This window comes from Nylanderia fulva, unplaced genomic scaffold (genome assembly GCF_048542155.1).
Source record: "Nylanderia fulva isolate GAGA-0341 unplaced genomic scaffold, ASM4854215v1 Scaffold3, whole genome shotgun sequence".
NCBI lineage: Eukaryota > Metazoa > Arthropoda > Insecta > Hymenoptera > Formicidae > Nylanderia > Nylanderia fulva.
The window spans coordinates 6546503-6567791 of NW_028190368.1; the positions used below are offsets into that span (position 1 = coordinate 6546503).

The 21289-nt window shown below is 30.9% G+C and overlaps 2 protein-coding genes across 33 annotated transcripts in view; both read right to left on the reverse strand.

The window, feature by feature from the left end:
- LOC114933442 (longitudinals lacking protein, isoforms A/B/D/L) overlaps positions 1–21289 on the reverse strand; it is a 246568-nt gene that overhangs the window by 164232 nt on the left and 61047 nt on the right. Inside the window, exons 7-8 of one of the 32 annotated variants that reach the window (XM_029306000.2) lie at positions 10454–10568; positions 9680–10040 (exon numbers count right to left, since the gene is read on the reverse strand). The exons of 29 other annotated variants lie outside the window; for them this stretch is intronic. In XM_029306000.2, coding sequence (XP_029161833.1) covers positions 9833–10040; positions 10454–10568 — 323 coding nt within the window. In that variant the 3' untranslated portion in view covers positions 9680–9832. Of the gene's footprint in view, positions 1–5681; positions 6008–9679; positions 10041–10453; positions 10569–16133; positions 16463–21289 lie in introns of those variants that run through there. 2 more of the 32 variants (XM_085484456.1, XM_085484455.1) reach the window with 2 other exon arrangements.
- LOC146722588 (longitudinals lacking protein, isoforms N/O/W/X/Y-like) lies at positions 4254–5697 on the reverse strand. The gene is made up of 2 exons (XM_085484464.1): positions 5629–5697; positions 4254–5320 (listed from the first exon to the last, which is right to left on the reverse strand). Exon 2 carries the CDS (start codon positions 5280–5282, stop codon positions 5034–5036), a length of 249 nt encoding a protein of 82 aa, XP_085340590.1. The 5' UTR covers positions 5283–5320; positions 5629–5697; the 3' UTR covers positions 4254–5033.

Below are 21289 nucleotides of genomic sequence, written 5' to 3' on the forward strand. Positions count from 1 at the left end.
ACAGGAATATCTCTGGCTGCGTTCGTTGTTCTCCGAGATCCGACGACCTCTAGCACGACGAAGCGCTGAAAAACAAGAAACAGATCGAGATCGAGATCAGTAAAAACATTTCTGCAAAATATGTCGAATTAACTGAGACGAGATCGAGAAAAAATCGGTCTTAGATTCAAGAAATAAACCTACACAGCCTTTTTCGTTATCAATACTTACATGCTGCGATATGATATCAAATTGTGTCATATTTAACAATATATATTATTAGATGCATTTATTAAACCAAATTTTTCTTCTCCCTTTTTTTCTATTTTATGAGACCAAGCAGGAATCTTGTCGTATTTGCTAAAGTATTAAAAAATAATGTTCTTAACATAAAGAGAGTTTCACATGATTAATATTATCTTGATATAAGAAAGGATATACTTATATTTAAGAGATATATATTGAAATAAGACACAATTTATATTGCATAATTAGATAATAAGACAAAGCAAATAAAATAATTAAAACATCCTCTTACTATATATATGTATATATGATTATCTTAATTAACACAATTATCTAAAAACCTAAAAGAATCAAATCTTAAAATCTTAAACTCTTAACTTAAAATCTTTCCTAAATAAAACTCAATTTAATAAGAAATATAAAATATAAAAACAAAAAAAATAATTTTTGTTAGTATTTTATAATTTTAAGTTTTATTAAAAAAAAAACTATTTGTGTTGTTTTTAATAAAATGAGAATATAATAACTAAATGAAAAGAAGATAGTAAATATATATTATATTTCTGTATAGTTCTTTGACGATTTTGCACGAATTGATCCAACCATCAAACCTGAAAAAGAAAAGTGTAAAAAATTTCCAATCGCATAAAATTATCATCTCAAGTAAATTTTTCTAGAGAAAATCAACAAGGAATGTAAAAGGGTAACATCGCTATTTCTTAATATATAAACAACAATTTTTATTGTTCAAACAACAACTTTAATTGTTACGTAAATGTAATTACATATTCACAGCATCGTATTTCATAATGCAAATTTTATCAAAAACGTACACACAAACCAGAAATTTGTAATTTATAATTTTGTATGTGTGTGTGTTTTCCTATGACATTTCCAAATAAAAAAATATCGCAAATGCAGAAAATAAATATATTTGTATATAATCAAGCGAAAGAAAATAACTAATTTCTATAATAGCATCTTTGCGGCATTTAGTCAGAGAAAATTATAAAGATTATATTATATTCGCGTATGTACGATATTTCAAAAGAGGTATGTATTATAATTTTCAATAAAGAGAGATGTCAACCTGAGCTTAAATTAAAATAAATAAATAAATTACAAAAATATAACACAATATAGAGTTGATCATGATACAAGTAGTCAAATATACGTCATAATATAACACATGTTAAAAAATTAAATCTCTTAAAGAGATAACATTATTTCTGAATTATCAAGCTTATTAATCGATTAAATATCAATTAACTAGCAAGACTAGTTAATAAACTAGTCTAACTCGCTAATCCTCACGTCGATCCTCATATTAATATAATAATATATTTGATATATAATTAAAACGTCGAAATATATTTAAATAAATTGGGAAAAATTTAAAATTCGCAACAAGATGTCTTGCATATTTCTTTTGAAATGCGTGTACATACATGCCTGATATTTGAAGCAAAAGTAATAATCATTTATAAACTCGTTCAAGGCGACAAGAGGGAAAAATTGATCGTAAAAAAAATTCTTGACTATCAACATCGTCAGTCCCGTATCTACTCCGATTTTGGCTTGAAGAAGGGCATGTCTTTGTGAATTCTTCGCACGTGCTTGTACACGTTCGAGCTGTACTTAGACTGGTAGTCGCAGTAGAGACATCGGAAATAACGAGTCTCGCGATGATCGCCATGGGGTTGGTGATGTCGCACCATACAATTCTTCGGCGCAAAACTATGGGAAATGGTCGAACCGGAATAACGTGCACAGTCGGACCAGCCATCGCTGTAGAGCATGGATCTACCTGGAAGAATTGTTACAGAATCAGAAGGATTGAGCGCGCACTGTTCCGTTCAAGCTTACAACGCTCTCATAAATCAACGCCTATTTTAATACACACACATGTGATTCAAAATAAATTCCGATTTGGCCCAAACACATATTCCTGAACTGGAAGATTTATCATCATTTACACACACACACAAAAGGCGCTCTTTAGAAGTATATAAATAATTTGCGAGATATCAAGCAAAAACACAAAAAGCAAATCTACGCTCGAACCGTCGATGTATCTCGAGGAGCGAAAAAAATGATGTCGTTTTATGAAGATTGACACATGATTTCAAACAATTCGAAGATTCACCGACATTTCACTTTATTTAGAAAATGTCACTAAACGTGCGATTATCTTCGCAACTTTTATGTTACCGTCCTGTGACGATTTATTTCGATCGGTTCAATCTTAATTAGATGAAATAATGCATTCAGTAATTATGGAGATAAGGTATTAGCCATAAAATGCAACATAAAAAACATCATGCGCCTTATAATGTAGTGCTTATAAAAAATATAAACAAATCTCAAACAATTGGTTAACTAAACATTTTTTATCATCAGTTAACTAACGATTCGTTAATTACAAAACATATTCGAATACATATATGTACATTTATCCTTATATTTATGTTTATATATTTATACATATTTATTGATATAAAATGTTATTATAGCGTACACATACTAGTCAACAATCTTTGCATTTATTTCTAAGTTTTATATCTTTGGTCGCAATATTTTCACTTCTCTTTTCCAAGTAACGCAGCGTGACGGAAACTCAATTAATTTAACATATAATATTATAAAAGGTATAATATTGCATATATTATTAAGTATATGCAATTATTATTAAATTACGCATACATTTCACAAAATACAATATAAAAAATAGATTTGTTTAAATATAATTTTACGATTTTATATATTTGTCTGGACAAATGAGGTAAATTAAAATAAACATACGGAAATTCTACATTTAAACTAATATCAAGAAGATATGATCTTTGAAATTGTATAATAAAGTGTAACAAAGAAATTTTAATAGAAAAATTTTATAAAATAAAATATAGAATAAATTTAAAAACATATAGAACACAATAAATATCTTGGTTGTTAAAATAACAAAATCAAGATTTTTAAATCTCGATTATTTGGAACTAAAGTTAGTTTTTTAAAAAAAGGACTTCAAAAAAACTTTAGCAAGAGTTTTTTAAGAAAAGAACTTAAAAAAACTTTAGCAACTTTTAATTATACATAGTCCCGGATATCAAAACTTAAAATTTTGTCTTGATAACATGTATTCTCAATAATTCCTTTTAATTTAACTAATTTTAATTTTCCTCGAAGTAATTCTAGTATTGGCAGAGATATTTTATTTGCGCGTAAATATTCAGAATCGTGTGTTATCGTAGTGCGCGCATTTATATGCATGATTTTCTTATTTTTAATATTTCGATTTCGTCGTAAGATGCATCAATAACATGTAGATTTATACGGACAGTCGATCATTGAATCATTATAATATATACATGTGTAACGCAACTTGCACATTTCGCACATTGACTGATAATTCGAATCGATAGTTTTCTTCATCAGTCAAATTAATTTCATTGCATAAATATGAAATAAACAAAAATAAAAAATAAAGTACAAGAATTTAGGAATGTCTCAGAATGTCATTGTCTTCATTTCTCTCTCTGTTCGATAACAGTTTTACGAATCGGATACATTAAATTGAACAGTTAGCACGTACAATTTCTTCAGAATTACACTATTATTATATAACAAGAACATGGAATATTAATTATATTTCAGTCAAAAAGGACTTAATTTACATATTTAAAATAATAGCTTATTTGCGTTATTTTATGTGTCGTTTTACATTGATTAAAAAAGACCAGAAATGATAAAAATAAAAAAAGATTTTTCCAATTTTAATCTTTCGACAAATGTCAAATCTTTGAAAAAATAAATTAATCTTTTTAAAAAAATGATAACAATCAGCCGTTCATAATTTATTAGAAACATCATTCGTAAAAAAGACGAAAAAAGATGAAATAAACATATTGTGCGATTCAACCAAATTACAATATTATACATTTGTACAAAATATAGGGTCATTAGTTTTCCAATAATTAATCCTAACACTCTCAATAAAATATTAACAGTATCTCAGACTTTAGAAATTTTGATTAATGTTTAAAATAAATTAATTTTTTCATGTGTTTTATGTGTATCCTAAATAATTGAAAAAATTATTGTCTGTTCGCAATATCATTCAAAAACATAAGATTTTTTATTAAAAAAAGTAACATAAAAATAAAAAAAATGAATATGTAATATATAGAATATGTAAAAGGCTTACATATCACTAGATTTAAAAACATAATTTCTCAACGTGCTGTTATAAATATTCATTTATATTTATTTTACATTACAACGTAATCTATTACTTTGTGAAACTTGATTTATCAACTATGCAACAAATATGCTAATCTGTTAATCTGAGTCAATAACAATTATTTTCCTTTATACATTTTTTATGCATTTTTTAAATTGTTATAAATTAAATATAGTAACTATACAGGTCCTCTGCAACGTAACGCAGTGTTTTCTCGGTTTTATCACAAATATTTTCTATGATTTATTTTTCTTAACAAGAATAAAACAAAAAAGATTTGGATTCTTCCGATGAAAAAAACTCACAGATAACTGTGAGAAAAAATTTTGCGATCAAAAACTCTTAAATATGAAATACATTTATTTTATTAATTTCATGAAAATTGAATATCTAGCGATATACATATATATGTATATATATACATATATGTATATGTATATCGCTACCCTTATATATATATAATATATATATATATATATATGAGGAAAGAAAAAAGCTCTCTCGCCACGGAAAGAACAAATCCAACGTTCTCGATTCGTATATTTCTATAGATTAGGTCAGTCTCGGTTTAGTACAGTTTGATAAATCGAAGCTCCATGTTGTGATGCTTCACCCGGATGTGTCTGTACACAGCCTGAGTGTACTTGCTACGCATGTCGCAATGCGGACACTTGAAGCGCGGCATGTCGACGCACTCCAGCCGATAATGCCGACTCATGCCGCCGGAAGTGCGGAAAGTGCGTGTGCACCTGGGACAGGCGAAACCGCGCCGATTCGAGGGGGTCTGAAGCCTGAACGTGTGCCGGGAATTTCGCATCGTGCCGTGATACTTCTCCAGGACGATCGGTCTGAAGTCTGCAAGCACAAATAGAGACGAAAATCGTATATTAGAGAAATAATGCGCAACCGATCTCTTAACATCAGAGGAGAACTCGAGAAGAATTCACGAGGAAAAATGAGGGAGGTCTGGAAATATGTGCGCGGAGGAGTTTCGAAGGTGTTTGCATCTTCGATCGAAGATTACCTTTGGCCTGGGCCTCATCTAAATCGAAACGATCAGATTTGCAATAGCATATCGAACCACTCGTGGTAATCATAACGCAACAAATAAATCGTAATAATGAATTTTTTTTTTTTACTTTTACAAAATATTCGATGCGTACTCTTCCGAACTAATCGACGGATTAATTCGATCGCCGCAATCACGTGAACCACGGCGCGTTCGACCTGACTAGTAGAGCTTGTTCAGCATGACCTCCTGTCCCGGATGGAGCTTCCGGATATGATTGTAGATCGCGTGGGTCCACTTGCTGACGTTGCCACAATAGGGGCACTGATAACGCGGCAACGAATCGCACTCGTATCTATAATGCCGATACATCGAGTAGCTCTGCGAGAAGGACTTGTCGCACTTCGGGCACTGATACCTCCGGGTCTGCGAATCGTTCGTATTCTCCTTCGTCTTCTGCAGATGCTGCGAAGACGAACGTCGCGCCAACATCCGGGATTGATCTCCCTCGGTCCGCTCGTTGCTCCATAATTCTGAAACCGATATCGTCTCGCGTTAATAATCGTTCGCGTTGATCATCCTTGACACGTTCATACGCGACTACAATCACGAAACAGTCTAGGCAGGAGGCAACAAGGAATAATCTCCTTTGTCAAAATCATTCGTATATGAGATTCATGTGGCAAAGTTGACACAAATCAATTGCATTCTTTCGATAAATTAATCTATCTCTCACTCTGTCTCTCTCTCCATAATATTTTTTCATAATAATTCGTAACAGTAAAGCTGCTCTAAAGTCTTAGAAGTCGAGTATATCTTTATTATCTAATATACTTGATATTTATTTATAACGTTTCTGATTTCTTCGTCGTTGGTATTTTATTCATTTATTAAGAATTTTGGAAACTTGCACCCAAAGATTGCCGAAGAAAAACAGTCTGTAACAAAACACATTCGTAGTCAATTATGTTTTACAGTAGGTATTTATTTCTTTCTCAAATTAATTGCGATGCAGTTTTCGCGAATTTACCTAAAGTTTGTTACAAATAATATCGCATTTTTAATGAAAATTTATTGTTACACTATACGCAGTATTTCTCGTCAAAAAGTTATTATCTGAATAATGAAAGATACAAGGGATTTTTTTTCTTCCATATTCTTTATTTCTTTACATTCGAACCTGTAAACGCTATATACAGTGCAGTCTTGAATCAATTAGGACTTGTAAAATAAAATTCAAGAATGAAGTTAAAACATGTAATTGCAGTGTGTATAATTTAAAAAAGATTCGAAACATAAATACTAAATAAATACTGAAGCGAAACAAGTCGCGGATAAAATATACATGTATGTATATAACATGCAATCTCCGTTTAAAGTAATTGGGATCGATTTTGATCAAATATTTACACAATATGTAATCTCCTTTCAACATAAAATCTCCTAATACGCCGTAAGCTCAACATTTGTACAAGATCCAAGTGCGCACATAAATCCTCTCTTGTCGATCATCGAAATTTCCACAACAAAGTCACGCAGAGGCCGCACGAACGCAAACACCGGTTACGATACCAGGCGAAATGAAACTTCCCTGAGACGCAATCCCGAAAACTTCAATTCCCTTCGTTCCCAGCGAATTTCTTCCCACTGAGGTCCGCGATGATCTTCGTCGAGCTCAATAGAGCCTCACGAGGGTCACCTGCTCCTTCGGATGCATACACCTGACGTGCTGATAAATGTTGGAGGTCTTCTTGCTGCAGAGGTGGCAGTAGGGACACTTGTACCTCGGCGCCTTGCCGCACTCGTATCTATAGTGGCCAAGCATGGTGTCCCGTCTCCCGTAGCCGTTGTTGCAATTGGGACAGTGGTACTTGCCCGTGACCGTGTTGAACTGTATGTCCCGCTTCCTCACGTGCTTCTTCCGACGCGTGAGGTGAAACTCGACTAGTCCACCTACAAAAGATCGTGCTACGGTCAACATCGTCGTATGCATGGGGACATGTCACGGGAATGTCTTCTGTTCGAGATTAAACGCGGAATTCCATGCAGAAGGGATATTCGCAATAAGAAACGAGTGAGAGATAGGTAGAAAAAAAGAGACAGATAAAGAGAGAGAGAGAAAGAAGGTAAAAGTGAATCAGAAAGAAAAGAGAGAGAGAGAAAAAAAATTACACAGATTCAAGTCACATAAATGTGATTCTTCTTAAGAGCAAATCGCTTCTCTGGTAAATTGCTTTTATTCAAACTTGAAAACAAACGTACGTTCCATAACTTTACATGACTAAGTACGTTCTCAGGTAAGGCATGTCGTCGATATAATTTCATCTATCGCAGATGAAAAAAATACACCTCGTGACTATTCAATATAATTTCTTTCTTATAAATATCGTCATCGTGTTTCAAAGATCGGCGACCGTGTCAATTAAAATTCGAACATCTTCGAGAAAAAGATTTTTGTCATTTCAATAAGATTCACTTTGTGCTTTCGAGAAACGTGATGCAAACTCGAACAAAGTATCTCATGCGCGACTTGAAGCATGTAAAAAAATCAAGTATATTAACTGTGTATATAAGTACCGCATTAAATAAATTTATGTAAGAAGATGTATTCTGTATGACATACAGAATATAATATTCAGTCACATACATGTACAACGTTGTGCAGAACTAGCTGAACAAAGAAACAAGAAACTACAATTCGAGACGATGAAGAAGTAAGAATCTAGAAACTAATTTCTTCAAGTATCTCCGTCTCATTCAGAGAATACAAGCGTTTTCTTCGACGCAATATTCAAATCTTGAATAAAAATAATTCATAATATACATGTATATTATACATATATTTATTACATATATAATGTTATATATAATATATCATATATTAAATTATATATTATATATAACATATATATACATAATAAATATTATATATATAAATTCTATACATACATACATATATATGTATAAAATAATCAACAATTGCACAAAACACAGGTACAAAAGGGGCGGCGTTTCCTGACGGAACGACAGCAACACAGCAGGAACAAAAGTGTAGAGAAGAAGAAAGAATTTCCTTTGCTAGTCTCTCTCGAGGAAAACGCGGAAGTGTACGCAGGGCGACGGATCACAGGCAGTTATGTAAAACGATGACGCTCGCGTGGAAGTTCTCGTTTGCGCGCGCCGTATACTCGGCCGCGCGACTTGTTCTAGAAGAGCGTGTTGCAGATGACCGGCTTCGAGGGGTGCTTGTGCCTAATGTGATCCTGCACATTGAACTTCTTCTTGCTAAGCTTGCCGCAGTACGGGCACTCAAAGCGCGGCGGTTTGCCGCAGTCGTACTTGAAGTGAGCCGTCACGGCGCTCTTCGTCGTGTAGCTCTTGCGGCAGCGTGGACACGGAAAGCGGGTCCTGGTTTTCCTAGGGCTCCTGCCACCCGGGTAGCTCCCGTCGGCCCACGGCAGCGGTAACATTTGCAGAAACGCTGAAAAAAAACACGGAATTGCGCGGTTAGCTCGTTCGAACTTGGTCCTTTCGCGAGGGATAAATCACGGAACTCGCGATTTTTTCTCTTTCTCTCTCTCTCTCTCTCACTCTCTCTTTTTCTCAGGCACTTTGAAGCAACAACGCATTCGTACGGGAAAATGTACTATTTTCTAAAGTTTCGAGAGCTTGGAAAATTCAAATAAAATTGAAAAATATTTTGTTTATACCAAGTGAGTATTTGAAGAGCTGATTCAACTCGATACGACAAACCATTATGTAAATAGGTTGATTGTCAGTAAAAAGAAGGACATTATTAAGGAGAATAATTGAAAGATTATCTGGTTTTCAAATTCTCACGTGCGTGAGTACAGGATGGCTATAGCTTTGTTTAGTAAGGAATGAACAAATAAAGCGGTTAGAGGCATCTTTAAGCTTGTGCACGAATAGACTGCGCGATAATAACTGATCGATCAACATATCGAATAATGAGATAAAGAATCAGATGGAACGCTCTGCAAGAATGGAGTGTTAGCTTGACACTGCTTCAAAACTCACGATACAAAGTGCGATCGATTCTGCAAGTCCGATCTAAGAAAATCTCACTACTCTGTAAAAAAACAAACAATGCATGTTATTAACAAAATCATTTGTAGCCTTCGAAATAAAATTAAAAGTAGAGATATTCTAATCAAAGGGATGGGGAATTAATTATATTCGATGAGTTTTATTCGAGTCTTTTTATTCAAAATAGACACAAATGCAAATCATTTCGATTCAAGGTCTCATTTGTTTTTTTTTTTTTTTTTTTGTTTCTTCTTCAACTGAAAGCGTAGTAACAGAGAGAAACATAATGCGAAAAAGTACATCATTACGATTTATTCTTGCTCGTAATGAAGTCTAACAATTTCAAGCTTCGATCCGGGATGTTTAACGCGTATGTGCTTGTAAACGTTGTTGGACTGCTTGCTCTTCATGCCGCAATAAGGACACTGAAATCTTGGCGGACTCCCGCATTCAAACCTATAATGGCGCAACATATGATGCACGTGACGATAGCTCCTCTGGCACTTCGGGCAAGCATATCTAACAGAAAATTCATTGCCCCATTTAATTCCAATATTTACTATTAAGAACATTTATTATTCAAACGACAAAAATTTATTAACAGTTTCTTATATTATAATTAATTAATTATATTATTATTAAATGCCATGTGTAAAACGTAAAATTTTATATAGTATAAAAACAGAAAAAAATTTCATTCTAATTGTAACTAAGATTTCGAATAGTTCTCTAATAACAATTTGTAAATTGTTTTGAGAGTCAATGTGATCGATAATATTGTGCAATAGTATCGTGAGATCGTAATAAAGATATAAAAACTAGTTGGGTGAATAAAAAGAAATAATTAATTTAAAAAATAAATCTTTAATATAACTTATAATAAAAATAATTGTCTATGTGCAGGAATAAATAAGTGAGTTTTCTCAACTCACCTATTGCTATTGTCTGAATTTCTCGACGAATATTTCTGTCGTCGTCTAAAAAATGACGGCTGTCCCTGAGCTTGGTGATGAGGTGCATGAGAAGTCGATGACATAAACGTCGGATCTGAAAGCAGAAGCGGAAAATCACGGTGAAAAGACAGCGCTCGTACGACGAAATATACCAGGATAGATCGAAAGGGAACAAGCAAGGGTCACAAAACACAGAAAGCTCAAGGGATGCATCGATTTCGACAGCTCAGCTTTATTAATCGATTGCGAACGATGCGTCGTTCGTCTATCTGTTGAGCATTTGTTACGAAAGCGAACGCATATTCTCGCAGATAGATTAGTGCAATTAAAATTGATAACAAAAATATGTTTCGCGGTTGAAGAAAGAAATCAAGGAACTATCTTACAATTAATTCGTTATATTCCTTGTGCACGATCAAAGTTGCCTTCCGGATCTTCATTTATGCGTGCAATATGTTTTACATTTTTTCACAGAGAAAATCACTTCTTAGGTGCAGAATATATATTTTTTTTTCAATAAAATATTTTCCCCTGTCACCCAAATAAAGATAAATTAGGTCTCATCACATAAAACCTATCAAATGCCAGAACATGCACTTATTGAATGAATAGATTCGTTGCAGCATTGATCGCGCCAAAATCTATGTATGTATCGTCGCACTTCTTGTATCGTCAAATACAATAAGGACACACACACATATATATAATGAGAGACGATAGGTATCGGTAATAAAATACAAACTAAACGACAAAATATAAAACTAAATAAAATTAATTGTTTCTAATCACCTCACACACAGAATATCGATATAGTAGGTTATCAGCAATTCAATATTCGTTCCGGTTTGTCGCCTCTGATCTGCTCATTTTGTAATCTTTTACGTTGTTGACGATGTCGATCAGATAAACGTGCATTCCAGGATGGAACTGTCTGATGTGCCTATATACGTTCGACGTCACTTTCGTGCGCATCTCACAGTAAGGACACTTGAATTTAGGCTGCTGGCTGCAAGCGTGGCGCAGGTGTATGGTTAAATTCGATTTTCTGTTGAAACAGCTCGGACAGTTCGGACAGTAAAACGCCTTGGAACTCGTCCGACTTGACTGATAGTTGACTGGAACAAAAATTCCACCACGCTAATTCAAGTTTCGATAAAAGCGTAACACATTATGTCGACTGACGCATGCAATAACGAGAATAATTAAAACTGATTTATCTATAATATATTGAAAAGAAACTGTAGAGAATCTTATGAAAAATAATTGAAAATGCACGACATAACAAATCTGAAACAGAGGAAAAATTGTCGATTTGGACAAGAAACCAGGAGCTACAAAGAGAGGCAATGATCGATGAGTGATAGAAAAAAAATCACTTTAATATTCTTTCCGTCGTATAACAGATATAATACACAAGAACAATCTTCAATATCCAGTGTTATCAATAATGATCGAAGAAATTGCACAGACGTGAAGCTCCTACGACGATGAAAAAAAAACTTAACGACAAACGTCAGATTATTCCGAGGACAATTCCGAGTCTCTCGAACTCTAGTTATATCGCGTCGGGATGCTTAGGGATGCAGTTAATCATATTCAACATGTCGATGGCGAAGACGTCGTGATTCTCGTGTAAGCGCTTCACGTGCTTATAAGTGTCCCAGGAATACCGCGACATGTACGTGCAGTAAGGACACTTGTAACGCGGCTGCTTTCCGTTGCAGGCGCTCGTCACGTGCCGCTTCAAGTGAGCCTTCTTAAAGTAACTGTTAGGACAGTTCAAGCACTGGTACGGCCTGTCGTTCCAGGGACAATAGGAATACCACTCCTGATATTCTGAAACATAACCGGCAGCACCATGCCATGATTCGTCAATGTAAAAAGAACGCAAATTGCGTGAAAAAAAACTATCTTTCATGCGAAGAAATTCTTTTCTTCTTTTACGGAAAAAATGTGATATTTCTCATAGGTAAATGTGTAAAGAGAATACTTATATATATATATATATAAACTCGCAGGAATAAAAAAAATTAATTACCACAAGAATGATGTTCTATTCGATATTCTTTATCGTGCATTATATTTAATATAGAAATTAGATTTTTTGCAAATTTAATAAGAATGTAAAATAATCAAGTAAAAATAAATATATAATATTTAATATTAAACATACAAATGTTATAGTATGCTTAATGTTATAGTATGATTATTTCACAATACTGGCAATGATAAAATTTATCGCAATTATTTAATTAATTATTTTGCTTAGTCGGTTTGTTTGCAATTTGTACAATAGGAAAGATGCTAAAAAATAATAGAGAGAAATTAATACACATACATATATATACATATAAAATTATCGCATTGCATGAAAACATACATAATTAAATATAAAGTACGTGCTTGAAGTTCCAACTCGTGTAGGTATATAATAATATAGCATTTAATAATTAAATATTTCAGCACAAAAAGCGGATTTACAGTTTTATCTCAATGCTTGTACAAATATTTATATATATATATATATATATATATATATATATATATATATAATATACAAAAATATGTTATAAATTTTTACATCAACTTGTGGCCACATCGACTTGTTAACTAGCAATTTGTTATCTGTTTCTAACACATCGATATTTAATATAATTATAACAATGTAAATCGTCATAATCCATATTGTTTCGGCCGTAAAAGGCACACTGTGGATTCATTAATTATCTATTAACTATCGATTGTTTCACATTCTTATGCTATCGAATTGCGAAAAATCAATAAAATATTAAAGCGATAATTACTGCTCTATTTATCTAAGGCTATAAGACTTTAAAATTTATGTTTCTTTTTCACCTAACAGTAAACATCCGATTTCTGTTTACTACAAAACTGATATAAGCACTAAAACAGTTTGTACACTGAAACTTCTTGTTCTGGGTAAAGAACAAATGCATAAGATTGTATTTTACTAGCGGATCGAGACTTAGAAGAAGAAAAGATGAAAAAAAGAAGAAAAGAAAGTTAACGACGACGTTTGGAAAATCGGATTGAACTACACGTTAATTTGAATTTTCTTCAGAAACAACCAATCTTAATTTAAAACAATCAGCCATAAACAAATTATCATAAATTTTATTAGCATTAGTCCGCTTTCATCTTAAAGCAAACACAAATTTATAACTAATATAATTTAATTTTTAATTATACAAATTAAATAGAATAAAAACAGAAAAATTTAATTAAAAGTCTTTAAATAACAATGATCGAATTACGATATCAAACAAATATCTTTTAATACTTATGAAAGCGTTAAAAAAGTATTCGAGATAAAAGCCCTCAATTTCTCCTAAATAATAGAAGTTAAATAAAATTAAATGTGATAGTATGTAAATTTCAAAGGCAAGACATAAATTCATCTCTTGTTTTTATTATGTACATGTGTTCCATATTTTGCATACATCTATGTTATTAAACACTCTGTATTTTGTCTTTATTAGAAATCGCGATTTTGCAAAGGATTCACTGGAAAGCTTCCGATTGTTGAAAGACGTCGATAACATAGCGAGCACACTTTTTATGCTTGGCCCGAATGTGCTTTAGTACATCAGATTTGACTTTGCATATGTAATAACAGTAGGGACATTTGAACCTGGGCAGGTGACCGCATTGATAGATCAGATGTCTCTTCAGGTTGTGCTTCCACTTGAAAACGCTTTGACAATTTGAATTCGGACACGGAAACTGGTCTGGTTTGTACCTCGGTCTATTAGTTTCAGGATATCTCATCCAGCACGCGGATGTTTCGTTATCTGAAAAAGTAACGATTCGTTTCGCAATTAAATCTCCAATAATACTCATCGATATATGCGAAAAAACAGAGTACATATCGTTCCTTATATGTTCCTTATGAGAGAAACATTGTCGTCAAAATTGTAAATGTAGAATTCTTAAATTAATGAATAGGTAAATTTCGTGGCAAACGAAAGCAAAACGCGCAACTATATTCATTAATCAATTATAAATTTTAATAATTTTTTGAAAAAAAATTATATGATTGTCGATTGCCACGCAAATCTACAATAAAGTGTAGACGGTCAAATACAATAAATAATTTATTTTAGATTATAGTAAAAAAGATGAAATACAAAAACATAGAAATAAATAATTTCAGTAAATATCAACAACATTAATTTTTATTTCTCTTTTTAAAATTAGAGAAGTAACTTTAATTTAATCGATAAATTAAATAGTAATTATATATAACTGATCCTTCAATACAATCATCAATTATATATAAATTTCTACTAAAACATCAAATATCTTTAAATTTCGTCTTTCCCTTTTAAACTAAAGAAAATTTTAAATTTGTGGAAATAAAAAAATTAATATACTAATAGATAAAAACTGAAATAACTAAGAACATCGCATAAATATTTATAATTAATTATCAATTCTATCAAAAAAAAACCATGTTTAACTTGTTTTGATTATTGCAAAATTTTTATTGCGATGCAACATAAGCATAAAATTATAATTCGTTTCATCATTTCTTGTTCGTCTATGCCGTGAATTTAGCCAAAATTCTTCAAGATGTCGATGACGTAAACCGCGAAGTTCTTATGCCTACTGCATATGTGTCTTTTCACATCCTTTTGGTATTTGGAACGATAGTCGCAATAAAGACACTTGAAACGCGGCATAACAGCACACCGGTAATTAAGATGCAGCTTTAGGTTTCTGTCCAATTTGAAAGAGCCGTTGCAATTATAATTCGGGCAAAAAAATTTCATGCTATTGTTCTTGGAGAACGATCTATTGGCTCCAAAAAATCTGTTAACGCCTGGAAGCAAAAGAACAAACAGGAGATGCCCAATCAGTCCTATAATAAAAAAGTGTTTGATCTCATAAAAGTTAACATGTAGAAGGAACCTAATCCTCAAAATTATTTTAAAAATAAAGTACAATAGACTAAGAATGCTGATAACATAAAGATATGACAATCTAAAAATAAAACGTACGACATCTGTAGAATCATCATACTCAATACATGACAAATGTTGATACAATTCTGTATGTCGTAAGTATTTTAAATCCAAAATAAAATACATACACATTAATAATTAAACATTAGATAATCAAATAATCATAATTCGTCAAATCTCAAGACAACCATCTTGCATAATTTAAATGTACTTCGTAATATATATTTACGTTATGACACATTGAAAGAGAATGGAATACAAGAATAAATAACTTTATCAAGAAGAAAAGAATATAATTTGTTTTTTTATAATATAATTTGTATTTCTTTTATTAAAAATAGAAATGAAATAATTCCAATTCAACACAGTAGATAACTCATTTGTAAATTCAATTTAGACATTCTACATATATTTTTTTAAATTTGATTTTATATTAAAATAATTTTTTTTTTAATCAAAAGAATCTTTAGATTTGCATAGATACATGAAACTTAATGTAAACGATCAAAATATAATTAATAATAATATTTCAAAAATCGCATTAATATTTATTATTAATTTGATTCATATTTATTAATAATTTATAATTAATATTTATTATTAATTATTAACTCTATTGAAAAAAACCGTGTTTAACTTGATTATTGCAAAATTTTAATCGCGATAAAACATTAACTTCAAATTAAAATTCATTGTTTCATCATTGCTTGTTCGTTCACTTCCATGCTGTGCGTTTCGCCAGAATTCTTGAAGATGTCCACGACGTAAACCGCTGAATTCTTGTGCATGTTGACGACGTGAAATTTCACACTGGATTTGTGTTTGCTGCAAAGTTCACAATAGGGACACTTGAAGCGCGGCATAACTCCACACTCGTACCTAAGATGCCTCGTCACACTCTTCTTGAGCTTGAAAACGCGGTCGCACTTCATATTCGGGCAAAAAAATCTAATCTTATTGTCATCGGAGAATGATCTATTGGCTCCAAAAACCCTGTTAACGCCTAGAAGCAGAAAAACAAACAGGGAATGCTCAGTCAGTTCTAACACAAAAAGTTTTGGGTCCGTATATGTTAACGTGTAGAAAAAAACCCGACCTCCATCCCCAAAATTATTTTCCAAAGCTGAAATACGTATAAACTAATACAACATATAACGATGTAAAAGTAAAATATCTGACATCTGTAAAGTCATCACATCCAATACATGACAATCGGTGATGAAATTTTGCACGTTGTAAGTATTTTTAGATCGAAAATACAATACTAAGACATTAATAATTAAACATTAGAAAATCACATTTCTTTAAATCTCAAGAAAGCCATCTTGCATAACTCGAATAAACTTCGTATACATATATTTACGTTGCGACAACATTTAAAAAGAATGAAATACAGGAATTAATAACTTTATCTCGGAGAAAAGAATATTAATTTGCATTTCTCTTATTCACACACAAATCAGAAGAGAGATAATTCCAATTCAATAAATAAATTCAATACATTAGATAATTCGTTTATAAATACAATTTAGACAATCAACATATATTTTCCTAAAAATTTTACATAAAATAAATTTTTTTTCTAAACCAGAAGAATCTTTAAAGTTGCATAGATATAAGAAACTTAATATAAATGATCAATAAATAATTAATAATAATATTTTAAAAATCAATTATATAACATCGCACAAATATTTATAATTAGTTATCAACTCTATTGAAAAAAACCGTGTTTGACTTGTTTTGATTATTGCAAAATTTTAATTGCGATGCAACATAAGCATCAAATTATAATTCATTATTTCATCATTCTACATATATTTTCTAAATTTAATTTGATATAAAAATGAAATTCTTTTCTAAACCAGAAGAATCATTAGATTTGCATAGATATAAGAAACTTAATGTAAACGATCAATAAATAATTAATAATGAATTTTTTGAAAATCAATTATATTGTATAACATCGCATAAATATTTACAATTAGTTATCAACTCTATTGAAAAAAACCGTGTTTGACTTGTTTTAATTATTGCAAAATTTTAATTGCGATGCAACATAAGCATCAAATTATAATTCATTGTTTCATTATTTCTTGTTCGTCCATGCCATGCATTTAGCCAGAATTGAGCTTCACGTCGTAAATCGCTAAGTTCTTATGCTTGTCGAAGATGTGTAATTTCAACAGGTAATTATGTTTGGTGCGATATTCACAATAGGGACACTTGAAGCGCGGCGAAACTCCACACTCGTAATTAAGATGCCTTAACAGAGTCGCCTTATGTTTATAAACGCGGTTGCAATTCTGTTTCCAGCATTTAAATCTAATCTCACTGCCATCGTTCAACGATCTATTGACTTCAAAAGATCTGTTAATGCCTGAAAGCAGAAAAACAAACAGATAATGCCCAGTCAGGTCTAACACAAAAAGTTTCGAGTTCCGTACAAGTTAACGTATAGAAGACATCCGACCTCCATCCCTAGAATTATCTTCCAAAAATAAAGTGCACATAAACTAATAAGACATATAGACATGACAATGTAAAAGTAAAATATCTGACATCTATAAAGTCATCACACTCAATACGTGACAATTGTTGATGCACATTGTAATATATTCAGATCCAAAATACACTACTAAGATATTAATAATTAAACATTAGAAAATCACATTTCTTTAAATCGCAAGAAAGTCATCTTGCATAACTCAAATGAACTTCGTAACATATATTTACGTTGCGACAACATTTAAAAAGAATGGAATACAGGCATTAATAACTTTATCAAAAAGAAAAGAATATTAATTTGTATTTCTCTTATTCACACACAAATTAAAAAAGAAATAATTCCAATTCTCAATAAATAAATTCAATACATTAGCTAATACATTTATAAATACGATTTAGACAATCTACATATAATATTTTTATAAATTTATTTTTATATAAAATAAATTTTTTTTCTAAACCAGAAGAATCTTTAGAGTTGCATAGATATAAGAAACTTAATATAAACAATCAATAAATAATTAATAATATTATTTTAAAAATTAATTATAAAACCGCATAAATATATAAAATAATTGTCATTCAGTTGATAAATACAATAGTTATCAACTCTGTTGAAAAAAACCGTGTTTGACTTGTTTTGATTATTGCAAAATTTTAATTGCGATGCAACATAAGCATCAAATTATAATTCATTATTTCATCATTGTACATATATTCTTCTAAATTTAATTAATATAAAAATAAAATTATTTTCTAAACCAGAAGAATCATTAAATTTGCATAGATATAAGAAACTTAATGTAAACGATCAATAAATAATTAATAATGAATTTTTTGAAAATCAATTATATAACATCGCATAAATATTTACAATTAGTTATCAACTCTATTGAAAAAAACCGTGTTTGACTTGTTTTAATTATTGCAAAATTTTAATTGCGATGCAACATAAGCATCAAATTATAATTCATTGTTTCATTATTTCTTGTTCGTCCATGCCGTGCATTTAGCCAGAATTGAGCTTCACGTCTTAAAACGCTAAGTTCTTATGCTTGTTGATGATGTGTGATTTCACATAGTATTTGTGTTTGGGGCGATATTCACAATAGGGACACTTGAAGCGCGGCGGAACTCCACACTCGTAATTAAGATGCCTTAACAGACTCCCCCTATGTTTAAAAAAGCGGTTGCAATTCTGTGTCGTGCATTTAAATCTAATCTCACTGCCATCGTTCAACGATCTATTGACTCCAAAAGATCTGTTAATGCCTGAAAGCAGAAAAATAAACAAGTAATGCCCAGTCAGGTCTAACACAAAAAGTTTTGAGTTCCGAACAAGTTAACGTGTAGATGACATCCGACCTCCATCCCCAGAATTATCTTCCAAAAATAAAGTGCACATAAACTAATAAAACAGATAGACATGACAATGTAAAAGTAAAATATCTGACATCTGTAAAGTCATCACACTCAATACGTGACAATTGTTGATGTACGTTGTAAGTATATTCAGATCCAAAATACACCACTAAGATATTAATAATTAAACATTAGAAAATCACATTTCTTTAAATCGTAAGAAAGTCATCTTGCATAACTCAAATGAACATCGTAACATATATTGTATTTACCTTGCGACAACATTTAAAGAGGATGTAATACAAGAATTAATAATTTTATCAAGAGAAAAAGAGTATAACTTGTATTTCACTTATGAAAATTAAAAATGAAATAATTCCAATTCAATACATTAGATAATTTATTTGTAAATTCAATTTAGACATTCTACATATATTTTTTTAAATTTAATTTTATATAAAAATGAATTTTTTTAAACTAAAAGAATCTTTAGATTTGCATAGATATAAGAAACTTAATGTAAACGATCAAAATAAAAATAATAATAATACTTCAAAAATCAATTATATAACATCGCATTAATATTTATTATTAGTTATTAACTGTATTGAAAAAAATGTGTAATTTGTTTTGATTATTACAAAATTTTAATTACAATGCAACGTAGAAATCAAATTATAATTCATTTCATTATTTCTTGTTTGTCCATGCCGTGCATTTAGCCAGAATTCTTGAAGAGGTCCATGACGTGAACCGCTAAGTTGTTATGTTTTCTCTTGATGTGTTTTCTCACATCGGATTTGATTTTGCAGCAATATTCGCAATAGGGACACTTGAAACGCGGAATAACTCCACACACGTATTTAAGATGCCTTGTCAGATTCTCCTTATGTTTATAAATACGATTGCAGTTTTGATTCGGGCAAATAATTCCACTGTCAATAAGTCTAATCCCATTGTAATCGATAAACAATCTATTGGCTCCAAAAAATCTATTAATGCCTGGAAGCAGAAAAACAACAGGGAATGCTCAGTCAGTTCCAACACAAAAAGTTTTAAGTTCCATACAAGTTAACGTGTAGAAGACATCCGACCTCCATCCTCAGAATTATTTTCCAAAAATAAAGTGCACATAAACTGATAAGACATATAGACAATGTAAAAGTAAAATATCTGACATCTGTAAAGTCATCACATCCAATACATGACAATCGTGGATGAAATTTTGCACGTTGTAAATATTTTTAGATCGAAAATACAATACTAAGACATTAATAATTAAACATTAGAAAATCACATTTCTTTAAATCGCAAGAAAGTCATCTTGCATAACTCAAATGAACATCATAACATATATTTACTTTGCGAACATTTATTTGACAGAAGAAACTATTGTCCACTTATTAATTACTACGTATAATTACATCTGTAATATAAAATCAATACATTGAAAAGATAACTTTATTGTTTGCGACTAAAGAGGATGTAGTACAGGAATTAATGACTTTTATCCACGAAGAGATATTAATAAGTATTTTTCTTATTAAAATTAGAAATAAAATAATTTCAATTCAGGCAATTAAATTAAATACAAAAGATAATTAATTGATTAAATACAATTTAACCATTCTATTACATATCTCATTTTACAAAAAACTCACTAATTATTTTTTTGCTTTAAACCAGTGGTTTAAATCTTAAATTTGCAATAGATATAATAAACTTAATGTAAACGGTTAATAAACCATTAATAATAATATTTTAAAAACCAATAATATAACATCACATAAATATTTATTATTATCAACTCTATTTAAAAAAAACTGCGTTTGACTTATTTTTCTTGATTATTATATTATTTTAATCGAGATGCTACATAAGCATCAAATTGTAATTTATTTTTTCATTATTTTTTGTTCGCTCATTTCCATTGCGTGAATTTAGTAAGAATTCTTGAAGA

What these genes read in the sequence shown, in the direction of transcription:
- LOC146722588 (XM_085484464.1), bottom strand. Translation starts at nt 5,282, where the DNA reads ATGCGAAATTCCCGGCACACGTTCAGGCTTCAGACCCCCTCGAATCGG.